General features: G+C 38.3%; 1 protein-coding gene across 3 annotated transcripts in view; it reads right to left on the reverse strand.

Moving 5' to 3' along the window:
- Positions 1-408: 408 nt before the first annotated feature.
- Positions 409-21810, reverse strand: part of LOC128660046 (oocyte zinc finger protein XlCOF6-like) — a 325836-nt gene continuing 304434 nt past the window's right edge. Inside the window, exons 2-3 of one of the 3 annotated variants that reach the window (XM_053713642.1) lie at positions 18501-18613; positions 409-7955 (exon numbers count right to left, since the gene is read on the reverse strand). In XM_053713642.1, coding sequence (XP_053569617.1) covers positions 6184-7947 — 1764 coding nt within the window. In that variant the 5' untranslated portion in view covers positions 7948-7955; positions 18501-18613 and the 3' untranslated portion in view covers positions 409-6183. Of the gene's footprint in view, positions 7956-15165; positions 17589-18500; positions 18614-21810 lie in introns of those variants that run through there. The other 2 variants (XR_008402502.1, XM_053713643.1) reach the window with 2 other exon arrangements.

Here is a 21810-nt window from a genome sequence, read left to right on the forward strand (position 1 = left end):
ACGCGTCAGGTGTTAATGTCCTGGCTTCACCTCTGTACCTGCACTCTGCCAATAAACTGGTTTTGAACTGACCTTGGATGTAGCTTCGGCCTCTATTTGTCCTCCGTTGGGGATTTTCTGCTCCTGATTGTTATACATAGTTACAAACACTGCTGCACAGAGTGCTAAATGCACGTGCATGCCCCTAAGCTCATATCAGCCTTCTAGGTTTACTCTTTAACAAATTATACTAAAAGAACAAAGCAAATTATATAACAGAAGTAAATTGGAAAGTTGGGTAAAATTGCTGCTCTGAATTATCAGTGTTTAACTTTCATTGTCAGATTTGGCTTCTGTATTTGATGATGTTTTCCTAATTATTCTGTGATATTTTGTTTTTAATTATACAAGAAACACAAAATACTGGTCTGGATTACAATCACTTTTTATTTGCAGGAAAAACCATTACATCATTATATAGTCAAAAGGAGCATTACATGATATATGCACACAATGGTACACTTGTGCTCTTGATACAAAGGGATTTATCAGATATATAATGTTTCCCTTTAGTTATAGTAGCCATTTAAATTAAACTGATTATGATCACGTATGTTACTGATATTGTGTCTCATTAAATAAAATCAGTTTCCCCTCAGTAATTCCTCTGGTATATAACATGTACAATGCTAAGCATCTATTGCTATAAGAAAAGGTTTATCCACATGATGTGCACATTAAATATATCTCCCAGATGTCAATCAATTGAGACTGATGTTCTATTTATATAATTTCTAAGTCTATAAAGACTCCTTTATTCTGTAAATATAATTATTTCCTCCCCTATGTAAATCAAACGTACAACTCCTAACACTGGCATATTAATAAACAACACTAGGGGGAACTTTGGTGGTGAATGGTTGTGTAAACTGGTCAGTATGAGGACAGATTTGTATATTCCTGTGTGGTGTTATTGGATTCTATCACATTGACATGAGCGAAGCTTAGGAGCACATATATAGAGGAACAAAGGACACCAGGAGAGCACTTCCAATCTGGGACTTTTATAACTGGTATTTAGAAAACACAATTTATGCTTACCTGATAAATGTATTTCTCTTGTGGTGTATCCAGTCCACGGATCATCCATTACGTGTGGGATATTCTCATTCCCAACAGGAAGTTGCAAGAGGACACCCACAGCAGAGCTGCTATATAGCTCCTCCCCTAACTGCCATTCGACCGAAACAAGCCAAGAAAGGAGAAACCATAGGGTGCAGTGGTGACTGTAGTTTAATGTAGTTTAATCTAAAATTTTGACCTGCCTTAAAATGACAGGGCGGGCCGTGGACTGGATACACCACAAGAGAAATAAATTTATCAGGTAAGCATAAATTGTGTTTTCTCTTGTAAGGTGTATCCAGTCCACGGATCATCCATTACTTGTGGGGTACCAATACCAAAGCTAAAAAAGCTAAAGTACACGGATGAAGGGAGGGACAAGGCAGATACTTAAACGGAAGGTACCACTGCCTGTAAAACCTTTCTCCCAAAAATAGCCTCCGAAGAAGCAAAAGTATCAAATTTGTAGAATTTGGAAAAAGTATGAAGCGAAGACCAAGTCGCTGCCTTGCAAATCTGTTTAACAGAAGCCTCATTTTTAAAGGCCCAAGTGGAAGCCACAGCTCTAATAGAATGAGCTGTAATCCTTTCAGGAGGCTGCTGTCCAGCAGTCTCATAGGCTAAGCGGATTAAGCTTCTTAGCCACAAAGGAGAGGTTGCCGAAGCCTTTTGACCTCTCCTCTGTCCAGAGTAAACAACAAACAAAGCAGATGTTTGACGAAAATCTTTAGTAGCTTGTAAGTAAAACTTTAAAGCACGAACCACGTCCAGATTATGTAAAAGACGTTCCTTCTTTGAAGAAGGATTAGGACACAATGATGGAACAACAATCTCTTGATTGATATTCTTAGTAGATACCACCTTAGGCAAAAACCCAGGATTTGATATCTATGGAATGAAGAGGTTCAAACGGAACCCCTTGAAGAACTTTAAGAACCAAATTTAAGATCCATGGGGGAGCAACAGGTTTAAACACAGGCTTGATTCTAACCAACGCCTGACAAAACGCCTGAACGTCTGGAACATCCGCCAGACGCTTGTGCAAAAGAATACACAGTGCAGAGATCTGTCCCTTCAAAGAACTAGCTGATAATCCTTTCTCCAAACCCTCTTGGAGAAAAGACAATATCCTGGGAATCCTAACCTTACTCCATGAGTAACTCTTGGATTCACACCAATAAAGATATTTACGCCATATCTTATGGTAAATTTTCCTGGTAACAGGCTTTCGTGCCTGTATTAAGGTATCAATGACAGACTCGGAGAAGCCACGCTTTGATAAAATCAAGCGTTCAATCTACATGCAGTCAGTCTCAGAGAAATTAGATTTGGATGATTGAAAGGACCTTGAAGTAGAAGGTCTCGTCTCAAAGTCAGAGTCCAAGGTGGAAAGGATGACATGTCCACTAGGTCTGCATACCAGGTCCTGCGTGGCCACGCAGGCACTATCAAAGTCACTGATGCTCTCTCATGCTTGATTTTGGCAATCAGTCGAGGGAGCAGAGGAAACGGTGGAAACACGTAAGCCAGGTTGAAAGACCAAGGCGCTGCTAGAGCATCTATCAGCGTCGCTTCTGGGTCCCTGGACATGGATCCGTAATAAGGAAGCTTGGCGTTCTGGCGAGACGCCATGAGATCCAGTTCTGGTTTGCCCCAACGATGAATCAATTGAGCAAACACCTCCGTATGGAGTTCCCACTCCCCCGGATGAAAAGTCTGACGACTTAGAAAATGACGCCTGTATCAGGATGTCATCTAGATAAGGGGCCACTGCTATGCCCCGTGGCCTTAGGACCGCCAGAAGCGACCCCAGAACCTTTGTAAAAATTCTTGGGGCTGTAGCTAACCCGAAGGGAAGAGCCACAAACTGGTAATGCCTGTCCAGAAAGGCAAACCTTAGGAACCGATGATGATCTTTGTGTATCGGAATGTGAAGGTAAGCATCCTTTAGATCCACCGTAGTCATATATTGACCCTCCTGGATCATAGGTAGGATGGTCCGAATAGTTTCCATTTTGAATGATGGAACTCTGAGGAATTTGTTTAAGATCTTTAGATCCAAGATTGGTCTGAAGGTTCCCTCTTTTTTGGGAACCACAGATTTGAGTAAAAACCCTGTCCTTGTTCCTCTTTTGGAACTGGATGGATCACTCCCATAACTAGGAGGACTTGCACACAGTGTAAGAATGCCTCTTTCTTTATCTGGTTGACAGATAATCGTGAAAGGTGAAATCTCCCTTGTGGAGGAGAAGCCTTGAAGTCCAGAAGATACCCTTGAGATATAATCTCCAACGCCCAGGGATCCTGAACATCTCTTGCCCACGCCTGGGCAAAGAGAGAAAGTCTGCCCCCTACTAGATCCGTTACCGGATAGGGGGCCATTCCTTCATGCTGTCTTAGAGGCAGCAGCAGGCTTTTTGACCTGCTTGCCTTTGTTCCAGGACTGGTTAGGTTTCCAGGCCGTCTTGGACTGAGCAAAAGTTCCCTCTTGTTTTGTAGCAGAGGAAGTTGATGCTGCACTTGCCTTGAAGTTTCGAAAGGCACGAAAATTAGACTGTTTGGCCCTTGATTTGGACCTGTCCTGAGGAAGGGCATGACCTTTACCTCCAGTAATGTCAGCAATAATTTCCTTCAAACCAGGACCGAATAGGGTCTGCCCCTTGAAGGGAATGTTAAGTAGTTTAGACTTTGAAGTCACGTCAGCTGACCAAGATTTGAGCCATAGCGCCCTCCGCGCCTGGATGGCAAATCCAGAATTCTTAGCCGTTAGTTTAGTCAAATGAACAATGGCATCAGAAACAAAAGAATTAGCTAGCTTAAGTGCTCTAAGCTTGTTAAGTATGTCCTCCAATGGAGTCGTTGTCTGTAAAGCCTCTTCCAGAGACTCAAACAAGAACGCCGCAGCAGCAGTGACAGGAGCAATGCATGCAAGGGGCTGCAGGATAAAATCTTGTTGAATAAACATTTTCTTAAGGTAACCCTCTAATTTTTTATCCATAGGATCTGAAAAAGCACAACTGTCCTCGACAGGGATAGTAGTACGCTTTGCTAAAGTAGAAACTGCTCCCTCCACCTTAGGGACCGTCTGCCATAAGTCCCGTGTGGTGGCGTCTATGGGAAACATTTTTCTAAAAATAGGAGGGGGGAAAACGACACACCGGGTCTATCCCACTCTTTATTAATAATTTCTGTAAACCTTTTAGGTATTGGAAAAACCTCAGTACACACCGGCACTGCAAAGTATTTATCCAGTCTACACAATTTCTCTGGCACTGCAATTGTGTGACAGTCATTCAGAGCAGCTAAAACCTCCCTAAGCAAAACACGGAGGTTCTCAAGCTTAAATTTAAAAGTAGAAATATCAGAATCAGGTTTCCCTGAGTCAGAGATATCACCCACAGACTGAAGCTCTCCTTCCTCAGCTTCTGCATATTGTGAGGCAGTATCAGACATGGCTCTTAAAGCGTCTGTATGCTCTGTATTACGCCTAACACCAGAGCTATCACGCTTTCCTCTAAATTCAGGTAGTCTGGCTAATACCGCTGACAGTGTATTATCCATGACTGCCGCCATGACTTGTAAAGTAATCGCTATGGGCGTCCTTGATGTACTTGGCGCCATTTGAGCGTGAGTCCCTTGAGCGGGAGTCAAAGGGTCTGACACGTGGGGAGAGTTAGTCGGCATAACTTCCCCCTCGTCAGAATCCTCTGGTCATAAATTTTTTAAAGACAAAAGCTGATCTTTATTGTTTAAAGTGAAATCAATACATTTAGTACACATTCTCATATGGGGTTCCACCATGGCTTTTAAACATAATGAACAAGGAGTTTCCTCTATGTCAGACATTTTTTGTACAGACTAGCAATGAGACTAGCAAGCTTGGAAAACACTTTAAATCAAGTTAACAAGCAATTATAAGAAACGGTACTGTGCCTTTAAGAGAAACAAATTGTCAAAATTTGAAAAACAGTGAAAAAAGGCAGTAAATCAAATTTTTTTTTACAGTGTATGTAATAGGTTGCAGAGCATTGCACCCACTTGCAAATGGATGATTAACCCCTTAATGCAAAAAACGGATCAAAAAAACGAAATAAACGTTTTTTAAACAGTCACAACAACTGCCACAGCTCAGCTGTGGCCCTACCTTCCTCAATAAACGACTTTTGAAGCCTTTAGAGCCCTTCAGAGATGTTCTATAGCATGCAGGGGACTGCTGAGGGAAGCTGAATGTCTTTGTCTGTAAATTTAACTGCGCAAAAAAGCGCTAAAATAGGCCCCTCCCACTCATACTACAACAGTGGAAAGCCTCAGGAAACTGTTTCTAGGCAAAAATCAAGCCAACCATGTGGAAAAAACTAGGCCCCAATAAGTTTTATCACCAAAGCATATATAAAAATGATTAAACATGCCAGCAAACGTTTTATATTGCCATATTATCAGAGTATATATCTCTGGTAGTAAGCCTGATACAAGTCGCTATTAAATCACTGTTTTTAGGCTTAACTTACATTAATCAGGTACCAGCAGCATTTTCTAGTCCCTAGAAAAACTTAAAACTGCACATACCTCAATAGCAGGATAACCTGCACGCCATTCTCCCTCTAAAGTTACCTCACTCCTCAGACATATGTGAGAACAGCAGTGGATCTTAGTTACAAGCTGCTAAGATCATAGAAAACGCAGGCAGATTCTTCTTCTGAATACTGCCTGAGATAAAATAGTACAACTCCGGTACTATTTGAAAATAAACTTTTGATTGAAGAAAAAACTAACTATATTTTACCACTCTCCTCTTACTACCTCCATCTTTGTTGAGAGTTGCAAGAGAATGACTGGATATGGCAGTTAGGGGAGGAGCTATATAGCAGCTCTGCTGTGGGTGTCCTCTTGCAACTTCCTGTTGGGAAGGAGAATATCCCACAAGTAATGGATGATCCGTGGACTGGATACACCTTACAAGAGAAAGTATTATTTACAATAACATCCTTTTTGATGCTTCTATTTAGAGTTTGTAAAATTTATTTGTGTGTAAATATTTGATGTTTTGTGATACCGGATTTCAATAAAAAAAAAATCCACTTTCTAAACATGTGAAAGGTTTCTTCCTTTGTGAATCCTTTCATGTTTATTCAAATCACTCTTTTCTGTAAAACTTTTTCCACACTCTGTACATGTGAAAGGCTTTTCTCCTGTGTGAATCCTTTCATGTTTATTCAGACTACTCTTTTCTGTAAAACTTTTTCCACACTCTGTACATGTGAAAGGCTTTTCTCCTGTGTGAATCCTTTCATGACTTTTCAAGTTACTCTTTCCTGTGAAACTTTTTCCACACTCTGTACATGTGAAAGGCTTTTCTCCTGTGTGAATCCTTTCATGACTTTTCAGATGACTCTTTTCTGTAAAACTTTTTCCACACTCTGTACATGTGAAAGGCTTTTCTCCTGTGTGAATCCTTTCATGATTTTTAAGATCACTCATTCGAGCAAAACTTTTTCCACACTCTGTACATGTGAAAGGCTTTTCTCCTGTGTGAATCCTTTCATGAATTTTCAGACTATTCATTTGTGCAAAACTTTTTCCACACTCTGTACATGTGAAAGACTTTTCTCCTGTGTGACTCCGTTCATGATTTCTCAGACTACTATTTTCTGTAAAACTTTTTCCACACTCTGTACATGTGAATGGCTTTTCTCCTGTGTGAATCCTTTCATGAATTTTCAGACTATCCATTTGTGCAAAACTTTTTCCACACTCTGTACATGTGAATGGCTTTTCTCCTGTGTGACTCCGTTCATGTTTTCTCAGACTACTATCTTCTGTAAAACGTTTTCCACACTCTGTACATGTGAAAGGCTTTTCCCCTGTGTGAATCCTTTCATGTTTATTCAGACTACTCTTTTCTGTAAAACTTTTTCCACACTCTGTACATGTGAATGGCTTTTCCCCTGTGTGAATCCTTTTATGACTTTTCAGATGACTCTTTTCTGTAAAACTTTTTCCACACTCTGTACATGTGAAAGGCTTTTCTCCTGTGTGAATCCTTTCATGACTTTTCAGATGACTCTTTTCTGTAAAACTTTTTCCACACTCTGTACATGTGAAAGGCTTTTCTCCTGTGTGAATCCTTTCATGAGTTTTCAGATTACTCTTTCCTGTAAAACGTTTTCCACACTCTGTACATGTGAAAGGCTTTTCTCCTGTGTGAATCCTTTCATGAGTTTTTAGATGACTCTTTTCTGTAAAACTTTTTCCACACTCTGTACATGTGAAAGTCTTTTCTCCTGTGTGAATGCTTTCATGAGTTTTCAGATGATACATTCGTGTAAAACTTTTTCCACACTCTGTACAGCTAAATGGTTTCTCCCCTGTGTGGGTCCTTTCATGAGCTATAAATTTTGTCATTTGTATAAAACATTTGTCGCACTCAGTACATGTGTGTGGCTCCTCATCTGTGTGGATTTTGTGGTGCTCTAGGAGATGAGACTTATATCTAAAGCTTTTCTCACATTCTGTAGATTTGAAAGATCTCTCCTTTGTATGAATCATTTGGCTAGACTGTAGACTTTTCTCTTTAAAAAAATTTGAAAACTCAGTAAATGTTTGTGGCTTATCTTCAGGGATAATCATTTCACTAGATAAGGCATAAATGTTGTCCTCTTGTTTGATGACTAAATTACTCTCTGTACATAATGATTGCTGCCCAGTTCCTGCCAATTCACCATCTCCTTTAAATATCTCCTGTGATTTCCCCAATGTTTGTGAATATTCATTAGTGTCTAAAAATGTTGGAGTCTGTGGTATCATTCTGATGCTTCCTGTAGTGAGGGATGGATATGAACTATTCATGTGTTTGTCTACATAAAAAGAAATGAAATAAAGAAAAATAACATTTATTATTTATAATAAAATCCATCTTAATAAAAAATCATATTCTTTTATATGCAACAAAATGTCTTCCATTTTGTGTTTATTTTTAAATGTATTTACCTGTAAATCACAAATTAAAAAATGACGACAAAGAATGTTGCATGATGTGCTCAGCCAGGGAACAAGTACATCTGTATTCTGGGCAAGAGAGGTGGCACCCACCATCCTCATTTAACATTGCACAAGCAACTGCACATACAGTGCTGCATGGATTATGCTCAACAAGTTGGGTGAGAACATGATGTCTTAATTATCACAGACTATTAATCAGTGTGAGATCTTTTCAGAGGGTAAGGAGCAGTGATTTTACAATACTTTTAAGCTTTCAGCTGTGGTTGTTTAATTTATATAAAAAACCAAAAACTTTATTAGTTTAATATTATTTACTGCAAAATTAAGCACACAAATCAGGGGCGGTTCTGGGGTGGGGAACACTTACTGGGAACAAGGTAGTCATTTAAGTGTAGTTATAGGTGTTCCATGAGCAAGGTCAGGGCAGGGGAAGTTGGAGTTGTAGGTGTTCTAAGTTCAGAAGTCTGAGGGCGAGGTTAGCCAGTTGTTGGACATGATCGGTCTAAAAGGACAGAGGGGGGAGTAGTATTTTCTTTCATGTAATTGGCAAGAGTCCATGAGCTAGTGAAGTATAGGATATACATTCCTACCAGGAGGGGCAAAGTTTCACAAACCTCAAAATGCCTATAAATACACCTCCCACCACACCCACAACTCAGTTTTACAAACTTTGCCTCCTATGGAGGTGGTGAAGTAAGTTTGTGCTTGATTTTATCTTCTATGATAAGCGCTTCTCAGCATATTGAAGCCCAATTCCTCTCAGAGCACAGTGTTTGTCAGTGGGATGTGATGAGAGTATGGCCTATTGATTTTATGGTATATACTCACGGGAAATCTTTTCAAGGGTTCTCTGTTATTGGTCGTAGGGATTCATCTCCTACCTCCCTTTTCAGATCGATGATATACTCTTATATACCATTACCTCTGCTGATAGTTTTCAGTACGGGTTTGGCTATCTGCTATATGTGGATGGGTGTCTTTCATAAGTATGTATCATTATTTAAGACACTCTCAGCTATGGTTTGGCGCTTTATGTATTAATATAAAGGGTTTTTTTTTGTTTTGTTTTTTATAAATTTTATTTATTGAGATTCAAAAAGGATATACAAACATATATGTCTATGAATGTTACAGAGAAATAGGTAGGAACATGGGAACAATTGTTATGCATCCAATTATCACAAAGCATAAAGATCAGACATCAGCAAGCTAAATATGTATAATATATACCTTTTAAACTATATGCCATCTATGAAGAAAAACTATAAGGCCACTCTTGGACCTCACCTTGTTATAAAAAGAAAAACATAATTTATGTAAGAACTTACCTGATAAATTCATTTCTTTCATATTAGCAAGAGTCCATGAGCTAGTGACGTATGGGATATACATTCCTACCAGGAGGGGCAAAGTTTCCCAAACCTCAAAATGCCTATAAATACACCCCTCACCACACCCACAATTCAGTTTAACGAATAGCCAAGAAGTGGGGTGATAAAAAAGTGCGAAAGCATATAAAATAAGGAATTGGAATAATTGTGCTTTATACAAAATCATAACCACCACAAAAAAAGGGCGGGCCTCATGGACTCTTGCTAATATGAAAGAAATGAATTTATCAGGTAAGTTCTTACATAAATTATGTTTTCTTTCATGTAATTAGCAAGAGTCCATGAGCTAGTGACGTATGGGATAATGACTACCCAAGAAGTGGATCTTTCCACACAAGAGTCACTAGAGAGGGAGGGATAAAATAAAGACAGCCAATTCCTGCTGAAAATAATCCACACCCAAAATAAAGTTTAACGAAAAACATAAGCAGAAGATTCAAACTGAAACCGCTGCCTGAAGTACTTTTCTACCAAAAACTGCTTCAGAAGAAGAAAACACATCAAAATGGTAGAATTTAGTAAAAGTATGCAAAGAGGACCAAGTTGCTGCTTTGCAGATCTGGTCAACCGAAGCTTCATTCCTAAACGCCCAGGAAGTAGAAACTGACCTAGTAGAATGAGCTGTAATTCTCTGAGGCGGAGTTTTACCCGACTCAACATAGGCAAGATGAATTAAAGATTTCAACCAAGATGCCAAAGAAATGGCAGAAGCTTTCTGGCCTTTTCTAAAACCGGAAAAGATAACAAATAGACTAGAAGTCTTACGAAAAGATTTCGTAGCTTCAACATAATATTTCAAAGCTCTAACAACATCCAAAGAATGCAACGATTTCTCCTTAGAATTCTTAGGATTAGGACATAATGAAGGAACCACAATTTCTCTACTAATGTTGTTGGAATTCACAACTTTAGGTAAAAATTCAAAAGAAGTTCGCAACACCGCCTTATCCTGATGAAAAATCAGAAAAGGAGACTCACAAGAAAGAGCAGATAATTCAGAAACTCTTCTGGCAGAAGAGATGGCCAAAAGGAACAAAACTTTCCAAGAAAGTAATTTAATGTCCAATGAATGCATAGGTTCAAACGGATGAGCTTGAAGAGCTCCCAAAACCAAATTCAAACTCCAAGGAGGAGAAATTGACTTAATGACAGGTTTTATACGAACCAAAGCTTGTACAAAACAATGAATATCAGGAAGAATAGCAATCTTTCTGTGAAAAAGAACAGAAAGAGCAGAGATTTGTCCTTTCAAAGAACTTGCGGACAAACCCTTATCTAAACCATCCTGAAGGAACTGTAAAATTCTCGGTATTCTAAAAGAATGCCAGGAAAAATGATGAGAAAGACACCAAGAAATATAAGTCTTCCAGACTCTATAATATATCTCTCGAGATACAGATTTACGAGCCTGTAACATAGTATTAATCACAGAGTCAGAGAAACCTCTTTGACCAAGAATCAAGCGTTCAATCTCCATACCTTTAAAGTTAAGGATTTCAGATCCTGATGGAAAAAAGGACCTTGAGACAAAAGGTCTGGTCTTAACGGAAGAGTCCACGGTTGGCAAGAGGCCATCCGGACAAGATCCGCATACCAAAACCTGTGAGGCCATGCCGGAGCTACCAGCAGAACAAATGAGCATTCCTTCAGAATCTTGGAGATTACTCTTGAAAGAAGAACTAGAGGCGGAAAGATATAGACAGGATGATACTTCCAAGGAAGTGATAATGCATCCACTGCCTCCGCCTGGGGATCCCGGGATCTGGACAGATACCTGGGAAGTGTCTTGTTTAGATGAGAAGCCATCAGATCTATTTCTGGAAGTTCCCACATTTGAACAATCTGAAGAAATACCTCTGGGTGAAGAGACCATTCGCCCGGATGCAACGTTTGGCGACTGAGATAATCCGCTTTCCAATTGTCCATACCTGGGATATGAACCGCAGAGATTAGACAGGAGCTGGATTCCGGCCAAACCAAAATTCGAGATACTTCTTTCATAGCCAGAGGACTGTGAGTCCCTCCTTGATGATTGATGTATGCCACAGTTGTGACATCGTCTATCTGAAAACAAATGAACAACTCTCTCTTCAGAAGAGGCCAAGACTGAAGAGCTCTGAAAATTGCACGGAGTTCCAAAATATTGATCGGAAATCTCACCTCCTGAGATTCCCAAACCCCTTGTGCCATCAGATACCCCCACACAGCTCCCCAACCTGTAAGACTTGCATCTGTTGAGATTATAGTCCAGGTCGGAAGAACAAAGAAGCCCCCTGAACTAAACGATGGTGATCTGTCCACCATGTCAGAGAGTGTTGTAAAATCGGTTTAAAAGATATTAATTGAGATATCTTTGAGTAATCCCTGCACCAATGGTTCAGCATACAGAGCTGAAGAGGTCGCATGTGAAAACGAGCAAAGGAGATCGCATCTGATGCGGCAGTCCTAAGACCCAACATTTCCATGCATAAGGCTACCAAAGGGAATGATTGTGACTGAAGGTTTTGACAAGCTGAAATCAATGTTAAACTTCTCTTGTCTGACAAGGACAGAGTCATAGATACTGAATTTATCTAGAAACCTAAAAAGGTTACCCTTGTCTGAGGAATCAATGAACTGAATGGTAAATTGATCCTCCAACCATGAACTTGAAGAAACAACACAAGTCGATTCGTATGAGATTCTTCGAAAATGAGAAGACTGAGCAAGTACCAAGATATCGTCCAAATAAGGAAATACCAAAACCCTATTCTCTGATTACAGAAAAAAAGGGCACCGAGAACCTTTGAAAAAAATTCTTGGAACCGAGGCTAGGCCAAACGGTAGAGCCACAAAACTGGTAATGCTTGTCTAAAAAGAGAATCTCAGACACTAAAAGTGATCTGGATGAATCGTAATATGCAGATACACATCCTGTAAATCTATTGTAGACATATAATGCCCTTGCTAAACAAAAGGCAGGATAGTCCTACAGTAACCATCTTGAATGTTGGTATCCTAACATAACGATTCAATAATGATAGATCCGGAACTGGTCTGAAGGAATTGACCTTCTTTGGTACAAATGAAGAGATAAAATAAAACCCCAGCCCCACTCCAGCCAACTCTAGATCTGAAACACATTTCAGAAATGTTGAGCCTTTGCTGTGTTAACTGGGACACGGGAAAGAAAAGAATCTCTTAGCAGGAGGCCTTAACTTGAAGCCAATTCTGTACCTTTCTGAAACAATGTTTCTGAAACCAGAGATTAAGAACGGAATTGATCCAAATTTCTTTGAAGAAAACGTAATCTGCCCCATACCAGCTGAGCTGGAATAAGGGCCGCACCTTCATAGGTACTTAGAAGCTGGCTATAGGTTTCTATAAGACTTGGATATATTCCAAACTGGAAATAGTTTCCAAACTGATACCGATCCTGAGGATGAAGGATCAGGCTTTTGTTCCTTGTGAGGAAAGGAACTAAAATGATTATTTACCCTGGAAAGAAAGGGAAAGCAAAGTTGACTTAGAAGACATGTCAGCATTCCAAGTTTAATCCATAAAGTTTTTCTAGCTAAAATAGCTAGAGACATATACCTGACATCAACTCTAATGATATCAAAAGATGGTATCACCAATAAAATTATTAGCATGTTATAGAATAATAATAATGCTATAAAATTATGATCTGTTACTTGTTGCGCTAAAGCTTCTAACCAAAAAGTTGAAGCTGCAGCAACATCCGCTAAAAATATAGCAGGTCTAAGAAGATTACCTGAACATAAGTAAGCTTTTCTTAGAAAGGATTCAATTTTCCTATCTAAAGGATCCATAAATGAAGTACTATCTGCCGTAGGAACAGTAGTACATTAGCAGGAGTAGAGACAGCCCCATAACCTTAGGGATTTTTGTCTCAAAAAACTCTAATCTGTCAGATGGCACAGGATATAATTTGCTTAAACGTCTAGAAGGAGTAAATAAATTACCCAAATTATTCCATTCCCTGGAAATTACTTCAGAAATAGCATCAGGGAGATAAAACACTTCTGGAATAACTACAGGAGATTTAAAAACCTTATTTAAACGTTTACATTTAGTATCAAGAGGACCAGAATCCTCTATTTCTAATGCAAATAACACTTCTTTAAGTAAAGAACGAATAAATTCCATCTTGAACAAATACAAAGATATATCAGCATCAACCTCTGAGACAGAAACCTCTGAACCAGAAGAACCATTATCAGTATCAGAATGATGATGTTCATTTAAAAATTCATCTGAAAAAAGAGAAGTTTTAAAAGACTTTTATGTATACTAGAAGGAGAAATAACAGACATAGCCTTCTTAATGGATTTAAAAAATAAAATCTCTTATGTTATCAGGAACACTCTGAAAATTAGATGTTGACGGAACAGCAACAGGTAATGTAACAGTACTAAAGGAAATTTTATCTGCATTAATAAGTTTGACATGACATGCAATACAAATAACAGCTGGAGAGACAGATACCAAAAGTTTATAGCAGATACACTTAGCTTGGTAGCTCCAGCACTGTGCAGTGATTTTCCTGAAGTATCTTCTGACTCAGTTGCAACGTGGAACATCTTGCAATATGTAAAAGAAAAAAACAACATATAAAGCAAAATTGATCAAATTCCTTAAATGACAGTTTCAGGAATGGGAAAAAAATGCCAAAGAACAAGCTTCTAGCAACCAGAAGCAATAAAAAATGAGACTTAAATAATGTAGAGACAAAAAGTGACGCCCATATTTTTTCGCGCCAAATAAGACGCCCACATTATTTGGCGCCTAAATGCTTTTTGGCGCCAAAAATGACGCCACATCCGGAACGCCGACATTTTTGGCGCAAAATAACGTCAAAGAAATGACGCAACTTCCGGCGACACGTATGACGCCGGAAACGGAAATAGAATTTTTGCGCCAAAAAAGTCCGCGCCAAGAATGACGCAATAAAATGAAGCATTTTCAGCCCCCGCGAGCCTAACAGCCCACAGGGAAAAAGTCAAATTTTAAGGTAAAAAATGTTAAATTAAAATGCATTATCCCAAATATGAAACTGACTGTCTGAAAAATAAGGAAAGTTGAACATTCTGAGTCAAGGCAAATAAATGTTTGAATACATATATTTAGAACTTTATAAACAAAGTGCCTAACCATAGCTAGGAGTGCCACAGAAAATAAGACTTACTTACCCCAGGACACTCATCTACATATAGCAGATAGCCAAACCAGTACTGAAACGAGAATCAGCAGAGGTAATGGTATATATAAGAGTATATCGTCGATCTGAAAAGGGAGGTAAGAGATGAATCTCTACGACCGATAACAGAGAACCTATGAAATAGACCCCTTAGAAGGAGATCACTGCATTCAAATAGGCAATACTCTCCTCACATCCCTCTGACATTCACTGCACGCTGAGAGGAAAACCGGGCTCCAACTTGCTGCGGAGCGCATATCAACGTAGAATCTAGCACAAACTTACTTCACCACCTCCATCGGAGGCAAAGTTTGTAAAACTGAATTGTGGGTGTGGTGAGGGGTGTATTTATAGGCATTTTGAGGTTTGGGAAACTTTGCCCCTCCTGGTAGGAATGTATATCCCATACGTCACTAGCTCATGGACTCTTGCTAATTACATGAAAGAAATACAATAGTACAGAAGGCAATCAGGATCAGGTAGAGACCACTTTTGGATCTCAGATTATGAATCAACAGTTTCTTGTGTTTGTACTATAGAGCAAGCTCTTCGATCAACTTTAAATGTGACAAGGAAGATGGAACGGTAGATTAATTAGAGAATACTATGTCACGTGAAAATATATATAAGAACAACAATAAATATAACTATATTATATGTAGTAACGGATGGAATTGCTATAGGACTTATTTTCCTATGCTCACGACGTGAGCTCATTGGAGTATATGGGGGGGGGGGGAGGGATGGGGTAAACTGATCAAATATAAATGTTGTGGAGGTTGAATTACTAAGAACTAGATCAAATAAAGTAAGAGTTTTGTGTCCAATAAATGTAAGAGTAATATATATCCTAACATATTAAAACTTTGAGATAAATCACCAACAGGAAATATGCAATGTCAATATTAGGCGTTACAGTGGAATCTGAGTCTAGACATATAGCATGGCTCACAGATATTAATAATGTAATAATATATCCTGACTCTTTTAGGGTCTCCAGAATATATTAAAACCAATATGTAGAGTAGGTTATAGGGATAGAATACTAACATTTGAGAGCTATACAGCACAGGGACTTATATAAAAATAGGAGATTATTTATGAATGTAGTTTAGGTAGCTTTTATGGAGCAAACAGTATGATTTGTATAGCACTATAGAAAGATAAAAGTTAAGAGCATGTTGCTACATTTAATTAAATCAAAGGCCTTAAACCTATACAAGAGATCCCCTGTGGGGGGCTATATACAGGGGGGAGCCTGGTACTAAATTTCAGGAACTAAACTTGCGTGTGTGTAAACTAAATCTACTCAAAAAGGAGAAAGTAATTGTGATAGCCCCTGGATAATATGTACCTCACTATATATATCCCCATATGTATGTATATAGATCAGACCTCTCCTTATGGTCTTGATGCAATGAGACCTCGGTTACATGCATTCCTGCAAATAAAAAATAAATTATGTAGACATGCCGCCCCGGCCACTGGAGGCATGCCACTTGGTATAGGTCAAGGGTTTGAATGGGAGAGGGCAGATAGAGAGACATATTAGAAATATGTTACTGGGTAGATAGTTTCAATCAACTGCAAAGTAAGTAGGGTAATGGAGAGGAAGATATAGTTACACACTCTAACACGCAACACTAACATCAACAGTATAAAAAAGTGTCCTCAATAATATAGTAAGACAATAAGGCATTATAGGAAACATCATATGGTATACTGTAGTAAGGAGACAAAACTTGTCATCACCTCAACGTTAATTACCCCTCAATGCGCATATAGGACACTAGACTGCTTAGACAAAAATTTCTTGACTTATCCTCTGACTTATAATTGCAATATAAATGACATTAGACTCATTATTACTTATTGCTAGGCTCCATAACTTGATTCCAATAGCTCCAGTCAAATCAGGATGGAAAACTGAGTACATATTATAAATTGCTAGCTAGCAAAACAGAATTTAAAATGCTACTTAACATGTTTAACTTACAATACAACTGCCGAATAACCTATTAACAGTCCATAGCTAAGAGTTTTGTCACATTAATCCACATAGTCTCTGCGAGGGGCTTAGCATTTTAACCCACTCCATCTTTTCGGGCAGTTTGTTGTAACCACATTACTATTAATACCTTCCATACCGCATGTTTGTCCTTTTCAGGGAACACAACTACAACTGAAGCCAGGATATATCTCCTTATCGCATCATGACTTCTGTCCCAAGCTCCCAAACTGTAGGCAAGAAATGGTTCAGTGTAAAGCAGCTGCTGTATCTCCAAGGCTAGCCAGGATACAATCTGATCCCCACAGCACTTCGGTTCACCAAACGAACCTGTCGACTTTACCCATCTCTGCAGTACTCCAGCTGTCGATGCATAACGGTCCTCTCCGCATATCTTGTCACAAGTACCTGCTCCGGTGTCTGTCACTTCTTCAGCCGCCCTCAGCAGACGTAGCCAGCGGTTCCACAAAGGAGGATAGTTCCATTTCTGGGCCTCAGCCCTCTCTCTCTGCGGGTAGACTAAAGTGAGAGGACTGACTTTCACCTCACTGCCAGGCTCACGCGACAAGTCCCTAAGATCATTTTGGGTAAGTATATAGTCCGGCGGCTGCTGCTTATTGTTAGTACCGACCATAGGGCTTGCGTCCTCTGTTACCTCCGAGATCATGGCACGATCAGTGCAGACTATCTGCGATAAGGAAATCAGTTCTCGTAGGAGCGATGCTTCGAATTCTGAGAATATGATATGTATCGCTCTGACAGCAGCTTCCATTTTGAGTTTAGGATTGTTGTATGTCGGATCAGCTTACGTGCACCACTTAGATGGCCCCTTCTCAAATGCTAGAGCTGAAGGCTTCAGTAGTCTAGGCCGCAAGATTATCCATGTGGTCTATAAAGAGAGTTTAGGTCAAGCTGTGAGTCTGTTGCATAACTAAGACTCCAGACTGGTAGTAGTAGAAAATATTGTATTGGTGAGTCACAGATATCTTAATATTCTAAGGATTAGACCCTAAAAAGATTAGAAAAAGTCAGGAGCTCTCTTAACACACGTCTTTCCTCTTCAGCTGTTAACTCCGCCCCCCTTAATATAAAGTTTTAAATATATGTATGTTACTTCTATTTGCCATGAGTCAGGTCTATGTATATTTCCCTTTGCAGACTATCAGTTTCAGTATGGGAATCATGTTTTAGGAAGTTAATGTTGTTACCTGGGGTATAGTCTCTTTTTCAAATTGACTTGTTTCTCTTTAATTTCGAGGGCAAAATTAGGCTCTTGAGGTCGCAAAATGTGTTAATTTATTGTGTCATTCTTGGCGCGAGAATTTTTTGGCACGAATGTCTGTATGATGACGCAAGTTCGTAATTTCCTGCGTCTTTGTTGACGCCAGGTTGTTTGGCATGAAGTTGCGTCGGTCATGACGTCATTTCCTGATGTTTGTTGGCGCCAAAAAAAAGTTTCTATTTCATTATGCGCCATACTTGGTGCCAAAAAAATTGGTTTTATTTTACTCCACGTCCTATATGCCTCTTGCCTTCTTCATGCTCAGAGGACTATGCTGTTTGTATTTTTTCCCATTCCTAAAACTGCTATATGAGGAAATTGAATATTTTGTCTAAATATTATTTTTTCTTTTACATTTTCCCCTGATCCTCATCCAAATGGGGGTTGCTCCTTCTTTATAACTGTCACAAAATGTACTTAAAAGATGCAGATATAATTATAATAGTTTATATTTGTTTAATGAATTATTTATTCTATTTTCCCAGTAATTAAAGTCAGCATAATACCTATTTTACTCACCTAACACACATATGAGTTCATGCTGATAACAGGCTCCAATGTCTGTGCTCAGGAAGAAGGTTCCCTTATTCACTCAAGTTACATCAATACCTCTCTCAGTGCTCTGGCCATGTCTGTAAAAAGTATATTAAATAGTTTAGACAGATAATAATTAATGGTTCTGATTAACTGTACGTATGGTATAATTAAAGGCACACATATAAATTCATGCAATACAGATCAGCTGATTAGGTTATTACATATGTGCTATTGATTCACCACAAGCATTTAGTAGAGTTAACACTGTGAGTGTTATAATTGCCCCTTAAAGAGATATTAAAGTCCAAATTAATCTTTCATGATTCAGATAGGGCATGTAATTTTAAACAACTTTCTAATTTACTTTTATCATCAAATTTGCTTTGTTCTCTTGGTATTCTTAGTTGAAAGCTAATCCTAGGAGGCTCCTATGCTAATTTCTAAGCCCTAGAAGGCTGCCTCTTATCTAAATGCATTTGACATTTTTTCACCGCTAGAGGGTGTTAGTTCATGTGTTTCATATAAATAACATTGTGCTCATGCACGTGGAGGTATTTAAGAGTCAGCACAAATTGCCTGAAATGCAAGTCTGTCAAAAGATCTGAGATAAGGAGGCAGTCTGCAGAAACTTAGATACAAGGTAATTACAGTGGTAAAAAGTATATTTCTATAACAGTGTTGGTTATGCAAAACTAGGGAATGGTAAATAAAGGGATGATCTATGAAACAATATTTTCTCCTGAAATAAATGTTAAATCTAATTTGTTTAAATATAAGTTAAATTGGATACTGCAGTATGGGTATTTTACTTACTACTAATTCTCACTGTCAGACATTTTGTATTTGTCATGTGCTCCACCCCCATCCTTTAAATTCTCTTGGTCAATACTGTGCTGTCTTAAATCACACTGCAATTGGGTATGAGAGAGATAGGCACTAAAATGTTTATTTCAATTGCTATCTTAGATATAGAAAAGAAAAGGAAGTGTTTGTGTTTACATAGAGTAATAACTAGAGCTGCAACAACTAATCGATATAATCAAAAATAATCGATTATGAAAATAGTTGTCAACGAATCTCATAATCGATTAGTTGGTTTGCACACAGCACCAGCTGCTTCACTCCATGGTTATGTCCTTAGTCTAAAGGATGTCTACAGACATTTACTTTTCACTTTTTATGGACAGTAAAAGTTTCTTTTTAAGTTTACAAATACTCCTGGCTTATGTGCAACCCAGAAATAATAGCAGTCATCATTTGGATTGTTTATATAAAATCCGGTGATTTGCATGATATAGTGCACAGCTTATTATTTACACCTAGCCCTAGATTGAAGGGAGTTATTTGAATTGATTTGCACTATTATCTGTGTGCACAATTATTAGCGGATCGCTTGCTATTGCTGATTTTAGGTACGGTATAGATAAATATGCAAGGCTTTGTCCTGTTATAAATATATATAGTCCTTAGCGCTTTTCCCTTTTTTTTTTTTATATTTTTAATGAATTAATGTACAAAATTCAACCTCTAATTATATATCTGTTATTTTAAGAGCAGACTAGATATTTTTTCCCTAACCTTGTAGCTTATTGTTTACCATTGCAAGATATTTTTATGTTAGAACTTACTTTGTTAAGAGGCCACTTGCATATGTGGAGCTAACAAAGATAAATAATCCCACCTTCCCACCTTGGTGAAATTGGCAAAACCCTACTTATGCATCTCAACACCAACTAAGTGTCTCTTCTCTGCTGAAGGAAAAATAGCTTTGATTTGATTTTAAATACAGGGAAAAATAATTTTTTTAATTTTTAGCCCATTAGTCGATTAATCGAAAAAATAATCGGCCGATTAATCGATTATGAAAATAATCGTTAGTTGCAGCCCTAGTAATAACATAATGAGATTTTTTTGATAATTTCAGTCCATTTAAAAAGGCCCATAACATATAGAATTACAAAACAGATGCATAATAAAAATGCAATGCAATAAAACGTACTATGAAAGTTAAAAGAGCAATAGATTGTTTTCTGATAAATGTAGTTCTGCCCCTGTCAGGGTACAGGTAAATGATATATATATATATATATATATATATATATATATATATATATATATATATATCTAAATAATACAAAAGAATGTATTTATATATGAAGCTATATTTTTATCAGATATACTGTAAGGTTACAACTCTGATGTAAAAAAGGATATTTATGCTTACCTGATAAATTTATTTCTTCTACGATATGACGAGTCCACGGATTTCATCCTTACTTATGGGATATTAACCTCCTGCCAGCAGGAAGTGGCAAAGAGCACCACAGCAGAGCTGTATATATAGCTCCTCCCTTCCCTCCACCTCCAGTCATTCAACCAAAGTTAGGAAGAGAAAGGAAAAGCCAAAGGTGCAGAGGTGACTGAAGTTTAACTAAAACATAAAATATATACCTGTCTTAAAAAATGACAGGGTGGGCCGTGGACTCGTCATAACGTAGAAGAAATAAATGTATCAGGTAAGCATAAATTTCCTTTTCTTCTACAAGATTTGACGAGTCCATGGATTTCATCCTTACTTATGGGATACAATACCAAAACTATAGGACACGGATGAAAGGGAGGGACAAGACAGGGACCTAAATGGAAAGCACCACTGCTTGAAGAACCTTTCTCCCAAAACCAGCCTCAGAAGAAGCAAATAAATTTATAAAATTTGGAAAAAGTGTGAAGAGACGACCAAGTTGCAGCCTTACAAATCTGTTCAACAGAAGCATCGTTTTTAAATGCACATGAGGAAGCCACAGCACTAGTAGAATGAGCCGTAATTCTTTCAGGAGGCTGCTTTCCAGCAGTCTCATATGCCAGACGGATGATACTCTTCAGCCAAAAAGAAAGAGAGGTAGCCGTAGCTTTCTGACCCCTACGTTTTCCAGAAAAAACAATGAATAATGAAGATGATTGACGAAAATCCTTAGTCGCCTGCAAGTAAAACTTCAGGGCACGGACCACGTCCAAGTTATGCAACATACTTCTTAGAAGAAGGGTTAGGACATAATGAAGGAACAACAATTTCCTGATTAATATTCTTATTAGAAATAACCTTAGGAAGGAAACCAGGTCTGGTACGTAAAACCACCTTATCAGAATGGAAGATAAGGTGAATCACAGTGTAATGCTGAAAGCTCCAAAACTCTACGAGAAGAAGAAATAGCAACCAAAAATAAAACTTTCCAAGATAACAACTTAATATCTATGGAATGCATGGGTTCAAACGGAACCTCTTGAAGAATAT

The sequence above is a fragment of the Bombina bombina genome, chromosome 5 (genome assembly GCF_027579735.1).
Source record: "Bombina bombina isolate aBomBom1 chromosome 5, aBomBom1.pri, whole genome shotgun sequence".
In the NCBI taxonomy this organism is placed as follows: domain Eukaryota; kingdom Metazoa; phylum Chordata; class Amphibia; order Anura; family Bombinatoridae; genus Bombina; species Bombina bombina.